This window comes from Macaca nemestrina, chromosome 7 (genome assembly GCF_043159975.1).
Source record: "Macaca nemestrina isolate mMacNem1 chromosome 7, mMacNem.hap1, whole genome shotgun sequence".
NCBI classification, from domain to species: domain Eukaryota; kingdom Metazoa; phylum Chordata; class Mammalia; order Primates; family Cercopithecidae; genus Macaca; species Macaca nemestrina.
In genome coordinates this window covers 178114357-178139333 of record NC_092131.1, presented here as the reverse complement: position 1 = coordinate 178139333, position 24977 = coordinate 178114357, and the positions used below count along the sequence as shown (strand labels likewise).

Sequence of the window (24977 nt, the reverse complement as noted above, 5' to 3'; positions counted from 1 at the left end):
CTCGGGAGGCTGAGGCAGGAGAATGGCGTGAACCCGGGAGGCGGAGCTTGCAGTGAGCTGAGATCCGGCCACTGCACTCCAGCCTGGGTGACAGAGCGAGACTCCGTCTCAAAAAAAAAAAAAAAAAAAAATAAAATAAAATAAAATAAAATAAAACATGTTAAGGGCACTGGGGTGTTGAGGTGGGGGATTCTGTTTTAATTACCGTAGTTAGGAGGCCTTGCTGAGCAGGTGACACTTGAGTAGAAGCTTCAAAGAGTTTTTTGAAAAGAACAAAGGAGAGAGAAGCAAGTGCAGGGGCTCTGAGGTATGAGCCGGTGTGCAGTTTCCTAAGAAAACAAAGGCCACTATGGCTGACCTTGAGTGAGGGTGAGATACATTAGAGTAAAAAAGTGAGTGTCGGCCGGGTGCGGTGGCTCATGCCTGTAATCCCAGCACTTTGGGAGGTCGAGGCGGGTGGATCATGAGGTCAGGAGTTCGAGACCAGCCTGGCCAACATGGTGAAACACCGTCTCTACTAAAAATACAAATATTAGCCAGGCATGGTGGCAGGCGCCTGTAATCCCAGCTACTTGGGAGGCTGAGGCAGGAGAATCGCTAGAAACTAGAGGGCGGAGGTTGTAGTGAGCCATGATTGCGCAGCTGCACCCAGCCTGGGCAACAAGAGCGAAACTCCATCTCAAAAAAAAAAAAAAAAAAAAAAAAAGTTGACTGTCAGATCACCTGGGGCCCTGTGGGCCATACACAAACCCAAAAGGCAAGGAACAGATCTGCAACCCATTTATTTGGCCAGATCATAATTTATTTTCATCTGGAGCCATTATAGAACTATTTCAGTAGTTCTTCTTTCAAGTTTATTTACATAAAACAAATAGATATGCAGAAATGTTTAAGACTAAGCATGCTCTAGTCTGAGGGGTGTATTTGATTCTATGATACAGATAAATCTGTGTAAATTGTGCAAATTTGAGATTTATGTTATGGGAACATACAGACAGTAACAGTCACCGTAGCAGAGCAAATCAACAATCTATCATCTCATGTGGTTACTTTTTTATGATAAAAACAGCTAAAATCTACTCATTGAAGGCAAATCTCTACTACAATTTCATTAGCTGTAATTCTCAAGTTGTACACCCTGAATATCTGCTACTTTGTATCCTGTGACCTAAATCTCCCATTTCCTCTCCCACTCCCAACCCATCTTTTATTCTCTACAGAAATCTTATCTTTTTGTTCAATATCACAATGTATAGCAATCAAATAAATCAGAGTTTAAATGAAGCTTATACCTTCCAGGAAAAAAATTTAATATTCAGTCATGTGTTTTAAATATGAGTAAACCATATTTACCTATTAGAAATATTCTGAAAACATGTGGAATTCTTATTATCTTTCCCTAACAACAGCTACCACTTACTGAGCACCTCCCTAGCCACTATTCCATGCATCATTTCTATTCTACACAATGAGATGAAGGTATCAGTTTACAGCTAAGAAAGGAAACCTCCCAGAGGTAAAGTCACATGCAGGGGACTACATAGAAAGGGCCTTTACTTCTAAACCCGACTGCCCACATTACATTAAAACCTTAGAGCTCTTAGGTCGGGCGCGGTGGCTCACACCTGTAATCCCAGCACTTTGGGAGGCCGAGGCGGGCCGATAACCTGAGGTCAGGAGTTCGAGACCAGCCTGGCCAACATGGTGAAACCCCGTCTCTACTAAAAACGCAAAAACTAGTCGGGCGTGGTGGCGGACACCTGTAATCCTAGCTACTGGGGAGGCTGAGACAAGAGAATCACTAGAACCCGAGAAGCAGAGGTTGCAGTGGGTAGAGATTGTGCCACTGCAGTCCAGCCTGGGTGACAGAGCAAGACTCCGTCTCAAAAAACAACAAAAACAAACAAACAAAACAACTTTAGAGCTCTTAGTTTTTTACGAAATCTTTACTACTTGGTTTCCACTGCTATCTAAGTTAGCGGAGGCCCGGCACGGTGGCTCACACCTGTAATCCCCGCACTTTGGAGGCCAAGATGGTTGGATCGCATGAGTTCCGGATTTGGAGACTAGCCGGTGTGAAACATAGTGAAACCCTGGCTCTAAAAAAAGTACAAAAATTAGCCAGGCAAGGTGCCGCACGTCTGTGGTCCCAGCTACTGGGGAGGCTGAGGTGGGAGGACCGCTTGAGCCCGGGAGGCGTAGAGCCCAGATCGCACCCTCTAGCCTGGGGACAGAGCAACACGTTGGCTCAAAAACATTAAATACATAAGCTAGATTTAATTTTTTCCAACCTCTCGCTTGGTTAATTTTTTAAAGGAGTACTGTACTTATAAATATTACAGAACCTAAATCTCCAACCCTAACTAGGCAACAATATTAGTTATAAATTACAATTTCAACTTACATGTAAGTTTAATATGGTCTCTCTTATGAAAAAAAGGCTCGGAGAGGTTAGAGATGACTTATTCACTCTCATTTCCTCGTAAATACCACCCTTTATTCTCATTTAAAGTCTCAAACCCTGGCCGAGTAGCTCCAGCCTAGAAAGAAGAAAACACAGAAGCAGGCAAAAGACTAAAGTTACTGAGTACGTTTTAAAATTTCGTTACTAGCCTTCATACTCATTTTGTTAACCAATCAACATAAAACCTACTCAACCGAGCATAACTACTGCTTCGACAGGCAGCTTACTGAATGGACACGCTCGACTCTGATTACTTCCTCTTACTAAAAAAAGTATTAACCGGGCACATGGCTATACACAGGATTTCCAGAAACAGAACTTAACATGCAGTCCTGTACAGGAACTGACAACCTAGAAAAGAAACTAAGGAGACACAAACACAAAACTAAACACACAGTTTTGCGCAGGTGTATAGAGAGGGGAATAGGATTCCGTGATTTTACAAAAGGAAATTTAAAAAGCCAGGCTCAAAACGTTACAGCGGACTTCTTAGGCTTAACCGTCAGTTATGATCCCCGCAGCAGCTGAAGCCACCTTCTAAAACTCACCAAGACAAACGAAACTGTTTTAACAAACTTAATGAACATGCGTCCCGCACACGGCCAAAGAGCCAGGCTTCCGTGGGACTGAACCGCAACCCGATTCACGGTGGGTTTCCTCACTGAGGATTACCAGAAAAACCGCTTCCAACTCGGAACACCCGGAAAGGAAAGTTGCCCGGAGAACCCTTCTCCGACACAAGACGGGCGGGTTCGCCCGCAAGTCAGCCCCTTGGCGCCCGCCTGAAAGGAAGGAGTGGCGACCTCACCCTAGCCGGCAGGCCGGCCGCGCGGCTTCCCCTCGGCGGCGCTGCCCGGGGCACCGCGGCTCACACCCCCACACAGGCCGCCCAGTCCTGCGCTCGCACGGCCACCGCCTTCGTCGCCGTCCAGTGGGAGGTGCGAGCATTCGGGGCTGAAGCCGTGCGCACCGCCTCCTCCATGTAGAAGAGCGAGGAAAATCTGCCAAGGACAACCTCCGGCCCCGCCGTCACCACCGCTGCCGGGACCCAGGGCCGGCGCCGGAAAACATAGGCGCGGCTAAATGACGCAAGAGACCGCGCGCGCACGCGCAGTGCCGCGCGACAGACACCCCGCCCCCGGTGCTCTCTCCCGCCGCGTTCCGCTTCCTTTACAAGGCCCGGGTCCGCTGAGCGCGGTGGGCGGGGCGCGTAGCGTGCAGGGGCGGGGACGGCGGCGAGGCGGGACCGGGCGAGGGACGAGGCTGAAAGGGTAGTAAGCGGTAGAGTATTCTGCTAGGTGCCATTGGCCGATCAGGAGTTCAAAATCAAAGTCCGGCGTGGCGCTTATTTAAAACGCGGATTCTGGGCCAGGTGCGGTGGCTCAAGCCTGTAATCCCAGCACTTTGGGAGGCCGAGTTGGGTGGTTCGCGAGGTCAGGAGTTTGAAACCGGCCTGACCAACATGGTGAAACCCTGTCTCCACTGGCCGGGCGCGGTGGCTCAAGCCTGTAATCCCAGCACTTTGGGAGGCCGAGGCGGGCGGATCACAAGGTCAGGAGATCGAGACCACAGTGAAACCCCGTCTCTACTAAAAATACAAAAAATTAGCCGGGCGCGGTGGCGGGCGCCTGTAGTCCCAGCTACTCAGGAGGCTGAGGCAGGAGAATGGCGGGAACCCAGGAGGCGGAGCTTGCAGTGAGCCGAGATCGCGCCACTGCACTCCAGCCTGGGCAACAGCGTGAGACTCCGTCTCAAAAAAAAAAAAAAAAAAATACAAAAAATTAGCCGGGAGTGGTGGCGGGCGCCTGTAGTCCCAGTCACTTAGGAGGCTGAGGCAGGAGAATGGCGTAAACCCGGGAGGCAGAGGTTGCAGTGAGCTGAGATCCGGCCATTGCACTCCAGCCCGGGCAACAGAGCAAGACTCCGTCTCAAAAAAAAAACAAAAAAAAAAAAACGAAACCCTGCCTCCACTAAAAATACAAAAATTAGCTGGGCGTGGTGGCGGCGCCTGTAATCCCAGCTACTCCAGGGGCTGAGGCAGGAGAATCGCTTGAACCCGGGAGGCGGAGGTTGCAGTGAGCCGAGATCACGCCACTGCACTCCAGTCTGGGAGACAGAGCGAGGCTCCGTCTCAAAAATAAATAAATAAAAGAAAATGAGGGTTCCCAGGCACAGTCACAGTGTGAAGCTGCATTCAATTGGTGTTCCCGGGCGATGCCATAGGGGAACGGTGCTCCAAAGAGGGCAAGAGGTGGGGAAAGGGTGGATCCAAAGCTGGGGGCGGGACGGGGCGGGGCCCAAATAGCAGCGGTACTTCGACCGCCCGTGGGCGCTTCCTTACTGACCGGATCCCGGAATAGATGCCAGGTTGAGGTTTGGTGAAAGCCTGCCTGGAGACACTGAGAGCAGATTGATTGATTGATTGATTGATTGATTGATTTTGAGACGTAGTCTCGCTTCGTCGCCAGACTGGAGTGCAGTGGCACGATCTTGGCTCACTGCAACCTCCGCCACCCCTGGCCAATTTTCGCATTTTTAGTAGACACGGGGTTTCACCATGGTTGGTCAGGATGGTCTCGATCTCTTGACCTCGTGATCCACCCGCCTCAGCCTCTCAAAGTGGAGATTTATTTTTCATGAGACGCATAGGAAACCAACTGTTAGGCTATCTTGCCTTGGCTCCTCCTTGAAAGGAGAAATTCCTTGGGACCCACCAACGTGTTTTCAGAAGTAGTCAAAGACAGACCTCATTGGTAAGAAGCAAAGAGTAGCCAGCTAGAGTGAGGCCTCCTAGTAAATCAATGATTCCTTGGTTGCAGGTGTAGACGTCCCTTAGGAATGTTGTTCCAGGTTGTGACTATACACAAAAACACTATTATATGAAATTCAAGCCAGGCGCAGTGGCTCACGCCTCTAATCTCAGCACTTTGGGAGGCCGAGGCGGGCGGATCACCTGAGGTTGGGAGTTCAAGACCAGCCTGACCAACATGGAGAAACCCCATCTCTACTAAAAATAAAAAACTAGCCAGGAGTGGTGGCGCATGCCTATAATCCCAGCTACTTGGGAGGCTGAGGCAGGAGAATTAATTGAACCTGGGAGGTGGAGGTTGCGGTGAGCTGAGATCCGCCATTACACTCCAGCCTGGGCAACAAGAGCGAAACTCTGTCTCAAAAAAAAAAAAAAGCCAGGCGCAGTGGCTCACACCTGTAATCCCAGCACTGGAGGCTGAGGCGGGCGGATCACAAGGTCAGGAGATCGAGACCATCCTGGCGAACATGGTGAAACCTCGTTTCTACTAAAAATACAAAAAATTAGCCAGGCGTGGTGGCGGGCTCCTGTAGTCCCAGCTACTCGAGAGGCTGAGGCAGGAGAATGGTCTGAACCCGGGAGGCGGAGGTTGCAGTGAGCCCAGATCGCACCACTGCACTCCAGCCTGGGCGACAGAGCCAGACTTTGTCTCAAAAAAAAAAAGAAAGAAAAATTCAAATCTTTTCAGGTGAGGATCTTTGTAAAATGAATTATGCGCTTATTGAAACAAAACCCCAAATATCATTTGTCCTTTTCAGGCTCTAATGCTATTGGACTGTTGTGTTCTAGACTGTATACCCAGCCCCTGACCGCTCTGGTTTTGGTCTAGGTCACTATGCAGCTTCTAATTTTAAAGCTTTTAATCTGCCGTGAGCAATCATCTCAAAACTGGCTCAGAGGACCTGTTGCTTTCTTTGGTCTCAGCCGTGTTTTGGCTAGATGACACTGTCAGATAAGGAATTCTATTGAATATTGAAAGATGGTTGACATGTTGGTCTCAGGCAATGTGGTAGATTGATGAAAAATGACTCCAATTTCCCGCACATTTTGCAGTGACTTTGCAGCTCCAATCTATTTCCTGAATCTGCATTGGCCTTGGGACTGGCTTTGACCAAGAAAATGTGGCAGTTCCAGCCGAAATTATGATGCCTGGACTAGCCTGCTGGAGGAGGGGACCACATGGGGCAAAGCAAGCAGCAAAGCCGCCTGGCTAAATGCTGGCTGACCAGCATTGAGACCAGCCACCGAGCCAAGGTGGGGCAAGTCAGCAAAAGTGCTCCATTATCCCATAAACACATGAGGAAGAATAAATTATTATTGTCTTATTCACTTATTTTGGGGTAGATTGGAATGTAGCAATAACTAACTGATACAGATGTCAACAAACACCTCTAGGACAGAGGTCCCCAACCCCCTGGGCGGCAGACCAGTATGGGGCCGTGGCCTGTTAGGAACCGGGCCACAACAGGAAGTGAAAGGCGGGCAAGCAAGTGAAGCTTCATCTGTGTTTACAGTCTCTCCCCAGTGTTCACATTGCCACCAGAGCTCCTCCTCCCATCAGATCAGTGGCAGCATTAGATTCTCACAGGAGTGCGAACCCTATTGGGAACTGCGTATGGGAGGGATCTAGGTTGCGCGCTCCTTATGAGAATCTGAATAGTGCCTGATGATCTGAGGACACTTTCATCCCAAAAACATCCTCCCCACCCCCAACCATGTCTGTGGAAAAATTGTCTTCTATGAAACCAGTTCTTGGTGCCAAAAGGGTTGGGGACTGCTGCTCTAGGAGGCAGAGGAGTAATGAAGTAGTGGTTTCAGGAATGCTTAGTTGTCGATATGTTAATTTAACCTAACGAATGAATTTGCTTGTCGCTCCTTTCTGCCAGCTGGAGCTCCGCCTCATCTAATCAGCTTTCTGTCATTATCTGGACCTCCCTCTGGACACCTCCTCCCACACTGTACAGTGCATTCTCTTTATAAGTACATATATACCTTGCTAATATGCTGCAGGCTTCTGACATGCCCACATCACTTCTCCAGCCCATGATGTTGTACATCTTGTATACTCTGAGTGTTCAAGCAGTCGCCATGAGATATTAAAGTTTTAAAACTCTTAACTCCTTCTCATACACTGCTGGAAGAATTGTAAAATGGTACCATTTCCTTGGAAAATTGGTTGACAGTTTCCTAAAAAGTTAAACATACACCGACCATATGACCTGGCAGTTCTAAGTATTTACTCAACAGATACGTATCCATAAAAATACTTGTAGGCCGGGCGCAGTGGCTCACGCCTGTAATCCCAGCACTTTGGGAGGCAAGGCGGGCGGATCACAAGGTCAGGAGATCGAGACCATCCTGGCTAACACGGTGAAACCCCGCCTCTACTAAAAATACAAAAAATTAGCCGGGGGTGGTGGCAGCGCCTGTAGTCCCAGCTACTCAGGAGGCTGAGGCAGGAGAATGGTGTGAACCCAGGAGGCGGAGCTTGCAGTGAGCCGAGATCGCACCACTGCACTCCAGCCTGGGGACAGAGCGAGACTCCGTCTCAAAAAAAAAACCCTCAAAAAATAAAAAAAGGCCGGGGAATGAACTGTTGATACATGCCTTAACATAGCTGAGTCTCAAAATAATTATGTAAGTGAAACAAGCAGACCAAAAAAACAGTGTGTACTCAACAATGACATTTATATAAAAGCCTAGCAAATGGAAGCTAATGTATAGTGGCAGAAAGCAGATGAATGGGTCCCTAGGAGGAGAGGAGGCAAGGAGGGTGAAGGGATTACAGTGGGTCAAAAAGAAACTTTGGTGTGATGGGGATGTTCAGTGTTTTGTTTCTGGCTGTTTTCATCAAAAGACACTTGTCAAAACTTACCAAATCATACATTTTATATATGTGCAGTTTATTATATGTCAATTATACCCCAATAAAGCTGTTGAAATCTTGTCATTTTTACAGAAGCAAGAAGTCTGGCCTATGCTTCTGTAACAATGACATGATTTCAACAGCTTTAAAACTATTTTTAAAAATCATGTATTAGGAAATCAAATAGTTTTCTTACGTATACATTGTTCCCCAATTACTCTTGCATGTTTTGGTTTTGTTACAACAGAAGCATCAGAACGGCACAGCAGATGATCATTTTTTCTTTACCTCAACCCCTATCACTAGTTAAAATTGCCCTTTGTCCTTCCAAAATTAATAGTGGCTTTCCCTGTCTTTTTTTTTTTTTTTTTGAGACGGAGTCTCGCTCTGTCACCCAGGCTGGAGTGCAGTGGCCGGATCTCAGCTCACTGCAAGCTCCGCCTCCCGGGTTTACGCCATTCTCCTGCCTCAGCCTCCCGAGTAGCTGGGACTACAGGCGCCCGCCACCTCGCCCGGCTAGTTTTTTTGTATTTTTTTAGTAGAGACAGGGTTTCACCGTGGTCTCGATCTCCTGACCTTGTGATCCGCCCGCCTCGGCCTCCCAAAGTGCTGGGATTACAGGCGTGAGCCACCGCGCCCGGCCACCTAGATCTTTTATATCTGTTTCTTGTCTGTGCCTCACCTCTCCAACTAAAAACCTTTTTATTTTATTTTTTTTTTTTTGAGACAGAGTCTCACCCTGTCACCCAGGCTGAAGTACAGTGACACAATCTTGGCTCACTGCAACCTCCACCTCCCGGGTTCAAGCAATTCTTCTGCCTCAGCCTCCTGCACAGCCGGAACCACAGGCCCCTGCCACCACGCTCAGCTAATTTTTGTATTTTTAGTAGAGACAGGGCTTCACCATGTTGGCCAGGCTGATCTTGAACTCCTGACCTTGTGATCCACCCGCCTCGACCTCCCAAAGTGCTGGGATTACAGGCGTGAGCCACCGCGCCCTGCCTAAAAACCTTTTTAAAACTATCATGTGAGGTTCAAACTAATGGTGAACAAGTAAGTGTGATGAAGACTACACCAAACATGCTGACAATGTCAAAACGAAGGGTCATCAGATGGATGGGATGGACGTAATGAAGCAACACAGAAATTCTAGGACAAGTCCCTTGCAGGGAAGCCTTGGCTAGCAGCTAGCACAAGCTACTCTATAGTAGTAACCAACCAACCCAAGCTTTTGTTCAATGACAGCAGAATTTGGCATTAATACACTTCACAGCCCCAAAAATCTATCTGGAAAGAATTATCCATAGATGCATTTGGTGATTTCATAAAACGTTTATTCTTGGATTTCTGTATAAGTACACTTTGATGAAAATGTGAATAATTAAATCTTTTGGGATAGAGACTAAGAAAAAAATCTTACTCATTTTTTCTCATTTGATAAAATAACGTATAGGACACCAGCGTGAGCAACATAACTAGATCCTGTCTCTACAAACAAATTAAAAAATTACCCAGGTGTGCAGGCACAGGCCTGTAGTCCTAGCTACTAGGGAGGCTGACGCTGGAGGGTCACTTGAGCCCAGGAGTTCGAGGCTGCAGTGAGCTATGACTAAGAGAGTGAGACCCTGTCTCTCAAAACAAAAACAACAACAACAAAAAACAACAAAGACAATTGTAGGACACTAAAGAAGACTAGCAACAAGATTTCTAATGATGCTTGAAGTATGAAAATGTGTTACGATTGTCTCGTTTTCTATGGGTTAAAAATGTAAAATAATATGTAATACAACTCAAAAACATGTCAAAGTTATTAACATATTGAAATAGAGCTGGTTTTATTCAATACTATCACTTCACTGGATCAAGAGATGGTCGCAGGATAGAGAATTTCTGCACACATCATGGATTTGCTCCCGAAGGTAGATGCGTAGGTAAATGTTTTCTTTTTTTTTCCCAAGACGGAGTTTCGCTCCTGTCATCCAGGCTGGAGTGCAGTGGTGCGATCTCGGCTCCCTGCAACCTCCACCTCCTGGGTTTAAGTGATTCTCCTGCTTCAGCCTCCAGAGTAGCTGGGATTACAGGCACACACCACCACACCAAGCTAATTTTTGTATTTTTAGTAGAGATGGGGTTTCACCGTGTTGGCCAGGCTGGTCTCAGACTCCTGACCTTGTGATCCGCCCGCCTCGGCCGCCCAAAGTGCTAGGATTACAGGCGTGAGCCACCACACTTGGCCTGTTTTGTTTTTGTTTTTTTGAGATAGCGTTTTGCTCTTGTTGCCCAGGCTGGAGTGCGGTGGTGCGATCTCGGCTCACTGCAACCTCTACCTCTCTCCTGCCTCAGCCTTCCGAGTAACCGGGATTACAGGCATGTACCACCACTCCCGGCTAATTTTGTATTTTTAGCAGAGACGAGGTTTCTGCACGTTGGTCAGGCTACTCTCGGACTCCCGAGCTCAGGTGATCCGCCCGCCTCGGCCTCCCAAAGTGCTGGGATTACAGGCGTGAGCCACCGCGCCCGGCCCATAGGTAGACATTTTCTACATTGTTACGGAGATCTAGAGGCTAGTCATTTCTTTTCTTTTTTTGAGATGGAGTCTCGCTCTGTTGTCCAGGCTGGAGTGCAGTGCTGTGATCTCGGCTCACTGCAACCTCTACCTCCCAAGTTCAAGTGATCCTTCTGCTTCAGCCTACTGAGTAGGTGGGACTACAGGTGTGTACCACCATGCCTGGCTAATTTTTGTATTTTTTAGTAGAGATGGGGTTTTACCATGTTGAGCAGGCTGGTCTCAAACTCCTGGCCTCAAGTGATCCACCCACCTCAGTCCCTCAAAGTGCTGGGATTACGGTCATGAGCCACTGCACCACCCTAGGCTACCCATTTCTAAAAAGAGGATAGGAAAAATGTGAGGAACTGGGATGACCTGGAACCTGAGACTACATGAGCATTTCAAGTAAAGGGAAAAAAAAATCAACAAATGTTCAGCTAGAAATAAGTTATTTTATTTTAAAACACATACAGATTAATAAATATTACTGGAAAACTTAATAGCCTTTTTATTTACATGAGGCAATTAACAACATGCTATGACTACATCTATAAAGCAAAATATAAGCAGGTCTTAGCCATGGACACATGTGTCTATGTATGCTAATTGGAAGCTCCCCAATACATTTATATGACAAAACTTTTACACAACCAATCAACATTTGACTTTTTTTTTTTATCATCTTCCTCTCTTTCACGATTATACTCCGTTTTTCAAGAAAATCAGTTATCCTTTGAAAAGGCAAAACACTCAAGCCACTGAAAAAACAATATCTAAATTTTTGTAAAGTGCAAAAATACTAAGGTGGGGGGCAATTATTATATTCTGACAAATAAATATTCTGAACTTTTCAACATGACCCTTTGGCACTAGTGGTTTGGGAGCCCTGACATTCGCCTGGTGTCAGTTCAGCATCAGGGCTGAGCTGCTTGGAAGCAGGAAGTTCAGCATCATTTATTCCAAATCCAGTGTAACAGAATCCACGTGTTTCACAGGCCATGAAATCTTTTTCAGAATACAGACCTCGGCCAATGTCAGGAGCCCATCACGCCACTGGAAGGTGATCTTTCTGTGCGGCTTTCTTAAGTCCCTGTTTAATTTCCATATTTTACAATAGAACATATAAAACCCTTTCTTTTAAAACAAAAAAAGGAAAAGTAAAGCTTCATGGAATCATGCAAACTTTACACCCGGCGCTTCCTTTGCTTTCTCAGCACGTGAGGCTGTGTGTTCTACAGCACGGTCCCGAGCGGACTCCACGGTCCGTGAAAGTGGAGTTTCCACTGTGCCACTCCCGGGCACTTCTGAACACGGTGCTCTCAGCTCAGGCCACCAGAACGCTGCGGAAAGCGCCGGTGTTTTAGAAACAATTGGGAGAACCATCCCACCCCTTTAGAGGTAGAAAAACTGAGGCACAGAAAGGTTAAGAGACTCACCTATGTTTGCACGATTTAGGGAAAAATACAGAAAAGAAGAAAATCCTCCTCCTCCCTGGCTCACGCTCTGGGCCCCGGACTCTGCTTTTTAAACGCTTTGGGTACATGTGAAATAGATGTTTATTTACACGATCCTTGTTCTACTGAATATCAACTTTTTACTAGACAACATATTTTAATGTAACAAAGTTACATTTTCTTAAAATATAATTATTTTCCTGCATGTGAGGAATGTGTATGAAAACAAATGAGCAGTGATAGTGGGCCAAATTCTCATTGCTGTTCCTGTAATTCTGAACCTTTTCAAGTATACAAGGGAGGTATAAGAATCTGGCCAGATGTGAAACATCACCTATAAGCTAAAGGACAGACCCTTAAAATTCACCACCAGTACAATTGTGAGGTGGAAATGAGGAATACAAAAAATTGAGGTATTTTATATGAAAAACTGTCTTGTGTGTGACTGGTGTGCAAATTGGTCTTTTCTTTCCAACTCACATTAACAGAATCTACCTATGAATATGAGTAAAACTGATGAAAAATGAACACGGATATGTCCTTGGGAGGAAGGTCCCTGTTAAGGAGTCAATGACACATTTTTGGTCCCTGAGTAGGCAAAACACCAAGACTCCATCCAATCCTGCCTGATGGGCGAACAACCTCCTTGGTGTCAGACACCATGAAAAGGACAACTTCAGAGCACGGAAGCTAATCCATGCCGTCGGGAACAGACCTTAAACTGAAATGTTCTCTTTCTAGTTTCCTGCTTGGTGGCAGGAAGCCTAAGTCAGGATCCAGCAGGCGTCAGAGCGGTGCGATGGGAGGGGCTCTGGGAACCACGGGAACAGTCTCTCCCCTCTTCTGGGTTAGCGGAGCAGCTTGAAAAAGAGGAATCTCCCCACCAGACAGAAGGGCAGCAGCCTGTCCCCATCACACCTGTTTCCACGGACCAGGTGTCCGTGCACACCTGGGAGACACTGCATCTCCCAAGTCTAGAACTGGCCCCTGGAAGTTGAGCACAACATTTACAAAGAGCTGAGTCGTCTAGGAAGAAGGAATGCAAGACGACGGCACAAGTGAACGGTGCTCACTTCTATCAGAAAACAGATGTGAACCCCAAAGAAGAGCAAACACCAACATATTCCTGCTGGGATGAACTTCTGGAAGGACAACTGGGTGGAGCAAATTGGCTTGAAGAGCAGGAATTGAAAGAGTTTTCCTTATTGCTGAACAAAGAGCTGCAAAGTATATTCCACTAACATTCTAATAGGAAAACACGGCAATGAGGGCTGAGCAAGGCCACCAGAACACTGGGTTCCTCCCCAAGGTCCCCAGCATGGGCAGGGCCTTGTTCCATGTGGCAGGGGAAGGACCGCTCTCCCCAGCACCTTCTCCACAGAGATGGCATCCTCCTGCCAACCGGGAAGATGCTGGGGGGGGGGGTGCTCTGTGGTGCTGGGTTAGGGTTAGAATCCTTAATTGGCCCTACCTTTGATTAATGAGCAGAACAGGAAGCAATCTCTTCAAATGCAAATATTCAGAGTTTGAGAAAACAAGGCATTGCCCAAGAAGAGGAGAGAAATGGCCTATTTAAGTATCTATCAAGAGGAAATCTGCACATTGTGATCAAAACCTTTGATTTTAGAGGATGCCTGAAAACAAGTATACAGTAAGCATCTTTTTTTTCAAAGAAGAGTATAATAATGAAAATATTTCAAGTACATTTGCGTTTGGAAAGACTACTAAGAGATCGATCCAGGTTCTAGGCCCTCCCCCAAAGTTCTCACTTCGGGGCTTTTTTTCTTTTTTTCATTTCCAAATGAATGATGAAAACATAAATTTTTTAAATAAATACTATTCAATCAGAAGTTATATGCTCTATATTAAATTTGAAAATTAGACTGTTCAACCACTGGTCATGTCATTTACTTTGAGGCTGGTGTCACGTGTTTGAAAAACAATGGATAATATGAACTTTGTTTCACTGGAAGAAAAGCTGTGTATCCTACTGAAGTATCTGCTGAACAGAGGTAAACCTGAAAGATTGTAACTGTCCCAGGACCAGTCACCTTCAAGGGGAAAAGAGCTATTAATACTTTGAGATTTTGTTTCACTTTAAGAAAGTTATAGAGCAGATCATCAGGTATCACCTCTCAGTATCAATGGTGTAATTGTGGATTAAAATTATACTAAGGTACACCAACAGCTGCATTTAAACTAAATTTCACACGAAAGCTGTAGCGACACAAACGTGATAATTTTCATGTGACACGTGAACTTGTTAGCCACGTGTATTCTTTGAATATCTCACACTCCTTACCTAGGAAACTATTTTTTATGCCTAAAAGTATATTGATACTGCTACGTTACATTTTCACAAAGTTCCTAAAAGCACTGATGATAAAAAACAAAACCTGCTAATGGACTTTGAGCATTTGCTAACCATCCATTAAGAGAGGATTTACAATTTTTAAAAACAATTTTGTTGCTGCTCTTAGTTCACAAATCACTGACAACTCATGGTCATCACGCACACTTTTAATTCATAAAGGATTTTTCTCTATATATTAAACTAGTCTCATTTTATTTAGCCTCTTCACTCAACACTTTAGGAAGCTATTCCTTGAGACTTTAGAAATGTTCTTTTTGCCTACAAAACCACATTTTTTCCTGAGGAACTTTAATTGGGTATTATTAAATTTTATGTTCTACTTCACCTAATCCACTGGACCCAAACCCATCTTTCAACTTGGCATAGTCCCCCACTGAGATAAAACACTGGCCATAAAGTACATGATACCGTGGTGAAATATTTGCATCACTTCATGCTTTGCTCCCATTTGGAACACATGGATGGGAACATTACAGAGAATGACCTCTTTGATTCAAATACTGGCATAATTAATGGCTCTTTTGCAATTAAGACATATAATGAGAGGTTAGATAAGGAACTCCAGGACGCTCTGCCATTGCAAACAACAAGGAGACGGCTACATCCATTGGCTTTTTGTTATAAATTCTTTTGTAAACTGTTGTGTTGCAGTCTGTAGAAACTAGCCTAACCTCAATTGTGTCCTTTAACCTGTTCCTGTGTGACAGGGTACTTGATTTATGAGCTGTTGAACAGGTTTTCTCCCACTTAGCCTTATTATCAAGTTACCTAATTTATTTCTTCTGAATGGCCATAAATGCTTGCTGATAAAGAATGTGGATCTATTCGATACTGGATCCCAGGTACATAGATTGAATACAAATAATACCTCATGCTACTTAAATCAACTGTCTTTAATTGGACAATAATCACATGTTAAGTGGGTCCATTTGCTCTAATGTGTCTTTAGTCTTGACTATCTTCCAATGAATATACAGTCATGCACCACGTAACCATGTTTCTGTCAAAGACACACCACTTACACGTGGGTGGTCCCACTGGATTATAATGCCACAGTTTTACTGTACCCTTCGTGTGTCTGAAAACACAAATACTCACCACTGTGTTACAACTGCCTGCAGTATTCAGTGCAGTCACATGCCGTACAGGTGCGTAGCCCGGGAGCAACAGGCTGTGCCATTGGCCTGGGTGGGTAATAGGTGGCCCATCCAGGTTTGTGTAAGTGCACTCCATGATGTTCACACAATAAAGTCACCTTACAATGCATTTCTTAGAATGTTTCCCTGTCATTAAGTGACACGTGACTGTATTATTTCTAACTGCCTTATACATTTATAACTTGAATATTGAAATATTAAAGCATACTCAAGGAAGTTGCATTATTCTAATCTAAGAACATATACACAGTAATAGTTAAATTAAGTTAATAATTCAAGTGATAAAGGCACTGAAATTGATTTGAGCTATTGAAAAGTCATCCTGCCAGTGGAACACTCCATCATTAACTCTTCTCTCTCTCTCTATTTACTATTAAAATGTCTTGGGTGGGGGTGGGGGTCGAAGAGTCAACTGGTCAGAGGATTAAAAACAATTCAATGTATATGCCTCTTATTTAGATGACATACTTGAATGTTATACATGCTTAATGCAAACCAACACAACTACAGACACATTCACTGTACAGCGCCAGAGTTCAAGACAACAATCTCTCATTTCCAAAGTAGTCTAAGTAAAAATATCTCTGCTATCCTGTAACAACTAACCAGAAAGAGCCCATCTTTTCCTGTTTAAATCATGTTAAAATGTTTTAAAAGAAGAGAATATTCATGAAAGCTTCCAGGTTAATGGAAATGAAAATGAGATTCGTCTCATCAGAGAGAGATGGTGCCAGGCAACCGCTGGGCACCTTTGGGCTGCAGAGGGCTGGCTGGGCCTCTGCTCTGGTGCTGAGCCGTGCTCCCCGCTGTCCACCAGACCACCTGTTACTCTCCAGTCAACTCTAACACCATGATCGAGGACCTCTTCTACTTCACATCCAATCGGGGCCAGAAACCACCTCCAACGCCTGTTCCTCGAACCATCCAAGCCCCTGTGGCAATCTAGTCTGTTTTCATATTAGATTTGTTCATCTCCCCAAGGTTGAAATTGAACTCTTTGAACACCTGTATAAGGACAATCCCCACGGAGACGGTCGTGAATCCACAGGCCATCCCCAAGAAGTCCACCAGGCCCACGTTGCTCCACTCCCGAAAGAGGATGGCCGAGGCCAGCAGGACCAGCGTGGTAAACACGACGTAGTAGATGGCCCCGAACACCGAGGAGTCGAAGCACTCCAGCGCCTTGTTGATGTACCTGAACTGGACGATGATGCTGCAGCCGAGCACGGCCAGGAGCACCAGGCACAGGCAGAGGGCTCTCTGGCTGGACGGGTTGTTATGCAAGATGTCTTGGGCCGCCAGCCCGATGCCCTTGGTGGAAGGCACGGTGAAACTGCCCAGCAAGGAGCAGATGCTGATGTAGACCATGATGTTGGTGGGCCCGTGGGCCGGCGCGATCCAGAAGATGAGCAGCAGCAGCATGAGCAGCACGATGCACAGGTAGCCCACAAACACTGGAACACAGACGGCACACGGTCACCCGGCAGCCGCCGCCCAGCAGCCGCAACCCAGGAGGTAGACTGGGGCAGCACCCGTGCCCCCACCCGCCGCCCGCCTCTACTGCGGCACAGCCCTGGGGGGCATGTGGGCTCCGGCTTGAATTTACCAGATCCACTGATTTCATTCCACAACATTATTCCCATCACTTTCACTGTTAAAACATTTACAGCCAGGCGTGGTGGCTCACACCTGTAATCCCAGCGCTTTGGGAGGCCGAGGCAGGCAGATCAGGAGGTCAGGAGATCGAGACTATCCTGGCTAACATGGTGAAACCCTCTTCTCTACTAAAAGTACAAAAAATTAGCCGGGCGTGGTGGCGGGCGCCAGTAATCCCAGCTACTCAGGACGCTGAAGCAGGAGAATCGCTTGAACTCGGGAGGCAGAGTTGCAGTGAGCCGAGATCGTACCACTGCACTCCAGCCTGGGCGACAAAGCGAGAGTCTATCTCAAAAAAAAAAAAAAAAAAAAAATTTACAGCTCCTAAATGTTTACACGGTTCTCTATCAGAACCATTCTCCGTTTTTTTGTTGTTTGTTTTGTTTTCTTGAGACGGAGTTTTGCTCTTTGTTGTCCAGGATGGAGTGAAATAGCGTGATCTCTGCTCACTGCAACCTCTGCCTCCCAGGTTCAAGCGATTCTCCTGCCTCAGCGTCCTGAGTAGCTGGGATCACAGGCACCCGCCGCCACGCTTGGCTATCATATTTTCAGGAGAGACAGGGTTTCACCATGTTGGCCAGGCTGGTCTCAAACTCCTGACCTTACGTGGTCCGCCGTCCTTGGCCTCCCAAAGTGCTGGGATTACAGGCGTGAGCCACCGCGCCCAGCCTAGAACCATTCTCTTAACAATGCAAGTCGGCCGGGCGCGGTGGCTCACGCCTGTAATCCCAGCACTTTGGGAGGCCGAGGCGGGCGGATCACAAGGTCAGGAGATCGAGACCACGGTGAAACCCCGTCTCTACTAAAAATACAAAAAATTAGCCGGGCGCGGTGGCGGGCGCCTATAGTCCCAGCTACTCAGGAGGCTGAGGCAGGAGAATGGCGTAAACCCAGGAGGCGGAGCTTGCAGTGAGCCGAGATCGCGCCACTGCACTCCAGCCTGGGCGACAGAGCGAGACTCCGTCTCAAAAAAAAAAAAAAAAAAAAAAAAAAAAAAAAAAAAAAACCAATGCAAGTCAATGAAGATGCTCCAAGGATTCAAAAAAGCACCTGAAAATCCAGGGGGCGGGGTAAGGCTGGGGACAGGAGGGAGGACTATAAGCTGTGGGGGCATTTGTGGGTTTTTCAATGATTGGGGGCTGCACCCAGTGGGCAGAGGCATGTGTAGACAGCAACCCCAATTCCCATCAAAATCATCCCTTTCTCCTTACAACTTCTGCATGTCTCCTTGGGCTTGTAACTGAAAAACATACTTAGAATAATCAGAGCCTAGAAACTAATTTTATGTATGAAACAAAGTAATTTTTGCATGGATTTAATATACGCTGAATTTTTCAGAAATGCCACTTCCATGTAAATTGAGGGAGGATTGTTCTTTCTTTGATCAAAGCTTGATTAAGAGTTATGCTCCATCCTGTAATCCCAGCACTTTGGGAGGCCGAGACGGGCAGATCACGAGGTCAGGAGATCGAGACCATCCTGGCTAACCTGGTGAAACCCCGTCTCTACTAAAAAATACAAAAAACTAGCCGGGCGAGGTGGCTGGCGCCTGTAGTCCCAGCTACTCGGGAGGCTGAGGCAGGAGAATGGCGTGAACCCGGGAGGCGGAGCTTGCAGTGAGCTGAGATCCGGCCACTGCACTCCAGCCTGGGCGACAGAGCGAGAGTCCGTCTCAAAAAAAAAAAAAAAAAAAAAAGAGTTATGCTCCATCTGAGGATCATTTTGTTGATGGTAAGACCTCAAGTGTCCAAGTCAATAACACGACACCTCCTGTCAGTCTGTATCTGCAGCTACCAGATTCTCAACCACTCCTCACAAGGTGTGGGGCTGGCCAGCTTCAACAGGTCTTCTCTTGTAGGGGAACCTGAGCATTTACGTATTGAAATGGATGTTTTGTTTTAAAGTATCATCCTGGTATTTCTCCTTTATATTACAGTGAGAGCATTAAATTGACGGTTTGAAATTACGTGTATAAGGAGGTTGTGTTCTCTGTGAAACCCATTCCAAGATCACAAATGGACCTGAGAGGGCTGGGAACTGCTGGCTATGCAAACCGGCAAGTGTGGACAAGAAAACCAGCAAGTGTGGACAAGAAAACCAGTGAGTGTGGACATGCAAACCAGGGTGTGAACATGCAAACCAGGGTGTGGACATGCAAACCAGGGTGTGGACATGCAAACCAGGGTGTGAACATGCAAACCAGGGTGTGGACATGCAAACCAGGGTGTGGACATGCAAACCAGGGTGTGGACATGCAAACCAGGGTGTGGACATGCAAACCAGGGTGTGGATATGCAAACCAGCGAGTGTGGACATACAAACCAGCGAATGTGGACAAGAAAACCAGCGAATGTGGCCAAGAAAACCAGTGAGTGTGGACATGCAAACCAGGGTGTGGACATGCAAACCAGGGTGTGAACATGCAAACCAGGGTGTGGCTATGCAAACCAGCAAGTGTGGACAAGAAAATCAGCAAGTGAGGACAAGAAAACCAGCGAGTGTGCACAAGAAAACCAGCGAGTGTGCACAAGAAAACTAGCGAGTGTGAACAAGCAAACCAGGGTGTGAACATGCAAAAGAGGGTGTGGACATCCACACTTGCTGGACAAGAAAACCAGCAAACTGATGTGGAGGCAGTTTTGTGCTGGCACCTGCCTAAACTTGTTGGTAAGCAACACAGGGTAGCCTACTTACAGTGAAATCTATACTTTAAGTCTATTGTAATCATGTAGAGAGTAGTTTTTAATGCACTCAAAAAAAAAAAAAAAAGAAAGAAAAGAGAACGGGCCCAGTGGCTCACGCCTGTAATCCCAGCACTTTGGAAGGCCAAGGTGGGCGGATCACGAGGTCAGGAGATCGAGACCATCCTGGCTAACACGACGAAACCCTGTGTCTACTAAAAATACAAAAAAAAATTAGCTGGGCATGGTGGCGGGTGCCTGTAGTCCCAGCTACTCGGGAGGCTGAGGCAGGAGAATGGCCTGAACCCGGGAGGCAGAGCTTGCAGTGAGCGGAGATTGCGCCACTGCACTCCAGCCTGGGCGACAGAGTGAGACTCTGTCTCAAAAAAAAAAAAAAAAAAGAAATTATGTCAAAAAATATATAAACAGGGCTATATGAGGAATCTAAACGTAAGAGATGCCAGGCCTTTGTCCTCACAGAGCTTCATGCTGGAGGGAGCGAAGTGCTGAGGTGGAGACAGAGCGGGCACACCAGGAAAGGCATGTGGGGAGGGGCGGGTGGCAGTCAGACTTGGGAGGGTGGCCCAAGGGGAGCCACTGTGGGAAGGGAAGGTGCCCATGCACAAGGTCCCAGAAGAGAACCTGAAGGAATGCCAGGCCACGGAGGCTCCCCCCAGGACGTGAGGATCAGGAAGGAGGGTGAGGGCAGAGGGCCAGCCTGTGAGCGCAGCCCACTGACGCACGTGCCCAGAGAACGCAGATCTACAGTAACAGATCAGGGTGGACACACGGTTCCTCTGCCCTGCCAGGAAGGGTCCAATTTGAAGACGTGGTTAAAAAAGTTGGGACTCCTAGTGCAAACTTTCTTGGCAGTGCTGCTAGAAAGGAATTACCTGGGTTGGTCAGCTTCTCCTCCAGTTCAGCCTGAGTCGTCACACTCTCAGACTTTGGGGAGTGGATAATCAGCACAACAGAGCCTGCACAGCTTAGCAGGCACCCCAACTTGCCCAAGATGTTGAGCTTTTCCTTCAGGAGATAGGAAGCTAAAATGGACCTTTATTGAAAAAAGAGAAATCATTCAAGGTTAAATCAAATTACCTGACCTTTCTTCTAATAGCAGATATTTTATCTAGAAAAACCATTTTCTTTTTCTTCTTTTTTTCCCTTTAAGAGACCACCTCTCACTCTGTTGCCCAGGCTAGAGTGCAGTGTGCAATCATAGCTCACCACAGGCTTAAACTCCTGGGCTCAAGTGATCCTCCTGCCTCAGCCACTGGAGTAGCTGGGACTACAGGTGCATGCCACCACACCCGGCTAATTTTTAAAAAATTTTGTGTAGAGACTGGGTCTCACTGGATTGCCCAGGCAAGTCTCAAACTCCTGGGCTCAAACAATCCTCTTGCCTTGGCCTCCCAAACTGCTGGAATTATAGGTGTGAGCCATCATGCCTGGCCAGGATTTTCACACCAATTCCATGTATAACCACTACGTAGTTAATGATACACATTACTTACACCACTATATTACTATGTCAGCACATACAAAATATATCAGAGTATAAAAAGTTTTATGATTGACCAAAAATAAAAGCAATGCTTCCTTACTTATAAAAGGAACCAATCAAAAATACTAATATCTATGCTACGTGGAAAAGTAGGGTGCAAAAACTGTCAAAATAATTATAAGTAATGCAGGATGAAAACACAAAAGAAGTGAAAAAAGCACAAACAAAAGAAAAAATAAACATGCTAACAGTAATTGCAGTATAGTAGAAGTAGTAGGGGTGGTTATTTCCTCTAACACTGAAAACTTTTAAAAAGTGGTCACATTACTAATGCATTCTTCAATAACATCTACAATCTTCAGGCTGCTAACGTGTTTCTTCTCTTATTCCCCTGTGTAGTTATCAGTATACAATCTGAATTGGAACACCTTGCCCTCAGTAAGTCACCGGACTGGTCATTCTCACTTTACTCATGTCTGTGCTGAAGACGGTCGGAAAACAGGAACGTCCAGGAGGCCATACCAGGCTCAGGTACGGACCGGCTTACTTCCTGTAACATTATTTTAAAAATAAGGAAACTTGAGCCTCAGAAAGGGTCAGCATTGAACCTAAGGCCACAAAGCTAACAAGAGATACAAGCATGGTGGTGACACACCTGCAGGTCCTCAACGGCCTGCTTTTCCCTTGTACCGCTTCACATCCTTGTCCCTAGACAGCCTATTCTTAAGAAGCTCCCAACAGTGTCGTTGGGGAAAGAAGCGTCATCACTGAAAGAAACAACAAAAGACATACGAATACACGACTAGATGTTGAATAGAGAAGCTCCATTGAGTAGCTGCTGAAAAAAGTAGAAGCCAGAAACGCAGGGGGCTCACAGGGCAAGAAGTGGGCCTGGAACTGGCCTGGAACAGGGTGGACTATGACAAGGTGGGAAAGGGCTGCCATGCACCAAAGGGGAAAGTATGAGCCATAAGGCCAAATCATCTCTTACTCCATTGTGGAATACCAGAGGACAGTGCCATTTTCATTCATTCATTCATTTATTGAGACAGAGTCTCACTCTGTCACCCAGGCTAGAGTGCAGTGGTGCGATCTCAACTCACTGCAACCTCTGCCTCCCGGGTTCAAGCGATTCTCCTGCCTCAGCCTCCCGAGTAGCTGGGATTACAGGTGCTCACCACCAGGCCCCGGGTGTTTTTTTATTGTAGAGACGGGGTTTCACCATGTTGGCCAGGCTGGTCTCAAACTCCTGACCTCAAGTGACTCACCTACCTCGGCCTCCGAAAGTCTGGGATTACAGGCATAAGCCACTGCGCCTGGCCGACAGTGCCATTTTTAATTGGGTTATCTGACTTTTTACTGATGCATTGTAAGAGTTTTTGTTTCATTTTGTTTCGTTTTTTTGAGACAGTTTCCCTCTTCTTGCCCAGGCTGGAGTGCAATGGCGCAATCTCGGCTCAATGCAACCTCCGCCTCCTGGATTCAAACAATTCTCCTGCCTCAGCCTCCCAAGTAGCTGGATTACAGGCATGTGCCACCATGCCAGGCTAACTTTTTGTATTTAGTATAGATGGGGTTTCACCATGTTGGCCAGGTTGGTCTCGAACTCCTGACCTCATGATCCACCCGCCTTGGCCTCCCAAAGTGCTGGGATTACAGGTGTGAGCCACTGTGCCTGGCAAAAGTTTTTATATATTCTAACTACAAGTCCCTTATCAGACATATACTTTGAAATTTTTTCTCCCACTCCATGAGTTTTCAATTCATTGCTGGCATCCTTTTAAGCACAAAAATTTTTAATTTTGATGATATCCAATGTATCTATTTTTCTTCTATTGTTTGTGCTTTTGTGCTTTAAGTGTCATACCTAGGAAACCATCACCTAATCCAAGGTCATAAAGACTTACACCGATGTTTACTTCTAAGGGTTTTACAAGTTTAGTTCTTACATCTAAGTCTTTGATTTGTTCTTAGTTGACGTCTGTATACGGTGTGAGGCAGGAGCGCACTTTCATTCACTTGCAAGTGGATATCCACCTGGCTTAGCATCATGTGTTGAAAAGACTATTCTTTCCCCCACTAAATTGTCTTGGTACCACTGGCAAAAATCAATTGACTGTAAACGTGAGCGTTTGTTTCTAGAATCTCAATTATATTCTATTGATTTACATGTCTTTCCTTATCCCAGTACCACATTGGGTTTTTGTTTGTTTGGGTATTGAGATGGACTCGCTCTGCCACCTAGGCTGGAGGATAGGGGCATGATCACAGTTAACTGTAGCCTCCAACTCCCAGGCTCAAGCAATCCTCCTGCCTCAGCCTCCTGAGTAGCTAGGACCACAGGTATGTGCCGTATGCCTGACTAATTTTTTACAGGGATGGGGGTTTCACTACGTTGCCCAGGTGACCACACTGTTTTGATTACTGTAGTTTCATACAGTGTTGTGAAACCGGGAAGTGTGAGTCCCAGCACTTTGGGAGGCCGAGACGGGCGGATCACGAGGTCAGGAGATCAAGACCATCCTGGCTAACACGGTGAAACCCCGTCTCTACTAAAAAATACAAAAAAAAAACTAGCCGGGCGAGGTGGCGGGCGCCTGTAGTCCCAGCTACTCGGGAGGCTGAGGCAGGAGAATGGTCTAAACCCAGGAGGCGGAGCTTGCAGTGAGCTGAGATCTGGCCACTGCACCCCAGCCTGGGCAACAGAGCAAGATTCTGTCTCAAAAAAAAAAAAAAAAAAAAAAAAAGGAATTCAGCTAGGAGTTTGATATAAATTATATTGAATCTGTAGATGAATATGGGACTACTGCCATCTGAATAATATTAATTCTGATTTGTAAATATGGACAATTTACTTAGGTCTTTAATTTCTTTTAAGAGGGTTTTTATAGATTTTGGAGTATGAGTTTTGTACTTCCTTTGTTAAATTTATTCTTTTATTTTTTGAGACAGAGTCTCGCTCTGTCGTCCAGGCTGGAGTGCAGTGGCACGATCTCGGCTCACTGCCAGCTCCGCCTCCCAGGTTCACGCCATTCTCCTGCCTCGGCCTCCCAAATAGCTGGGACTACAGGCTCCCACCACCATGCCTGAGTAATTTTTTGTATTTTTAGTAGAGATGGGGTTTCACCATGTTAGCCAGGATGGTATCGATCTCCTGACCTTGTGATCCGCCCACCTGGGCCTCCCAAAGTGCTGGGATTACAGGCGTGAGCCACCGCGCCCGGCCAGTTAAATTTATATTTAAGTATTTCATTCATTTTGGTGCTACTGTATATGAAATTGCTTTCTTAATTTCATTTTTGGTTTGCTTACTGCTACTGTACATAGATGTAATTTTTTTTTTTTTGAGATGGAATTTCGCTCTTGTTGCCCAGGCTGGAGTGCAATGGCCTGATCTCGGCTCACTGTACCCCTGCCTCCTCGGTTCAAGCAATTCTCCTGCCTCAGCCTCCCGAGTGGCTGGG

The 24977-nt window shown here is 46.3% G+C and overlaps 2 protein-coding genes and 1 long non-coding RNA gene across 6 annotated transcripts in view; 1 reads left to right on the top strand and 2 right to left on the bottom strand.

Moving 5' to 3' along the window:
• LOC105497426 (NIPA magnesium transporter 2) overlaps positions 1-3538 on the bottom strand; it is a 36855-nt gene extending 33317 nt beyond the window's left edge. The window contains exons 1-2 of one of the 4 annotated variants that reach the window (XM_011768506.3): positions 3273-3538; positions 2405-2540 (exon numbers count right to left, since the gene is read on the bottom strand). The gene's annotated coding sequence lies outside the window, so the exon portion shown is untranslated. Of the gene's footprint in view, positions 1-2404; positions 2541-3012; positions 3033-3272 lie in introns of those variants that run through there. The other 3 variants (XM_011768503.3, XM_011768504.3, XM_011768505.3) reach the window with 3 other exon arrangements.
• Positions 3539-3642: 104 nt separating this feature from the next.
• LOC105497428 (uncharacterized) lies at positions 3643-7491 on the top strand. The gene is made up of 3 exons (XR_011625445.1): positions 3643-3745; positions 6327-6527; positions 7160-7491. It is a non-coding gene; the product is annotated as an uncharacterized lncRNA (long non-coding RNA).
• A 4340-nt stretch (positions 7492-11831) lies between these two features.
• The window catches only part of LOC105497427 (NIPA magnesium transporter 1), a 34030-nt gene continuing 20884 nt past the window's right edge, over positions 11832-24977 (bottom strand). The window contains exons 4-5 of the mRNA XM_011768507.3: positions 20903-21063; positions 11832-17126 (exon numbers count right to left, since the gene is read on the bottom strand). Of these exons, the coding sequence (XP_011766809.1) occupies positions 16615-17126; positions 20903-21063 (673 nt within the window). The 3' untranslated portion in view covers positions 11832-16614. The remainder of the gene's footprint in view (positions 17127-20902; positions 21064-24977) is intronic.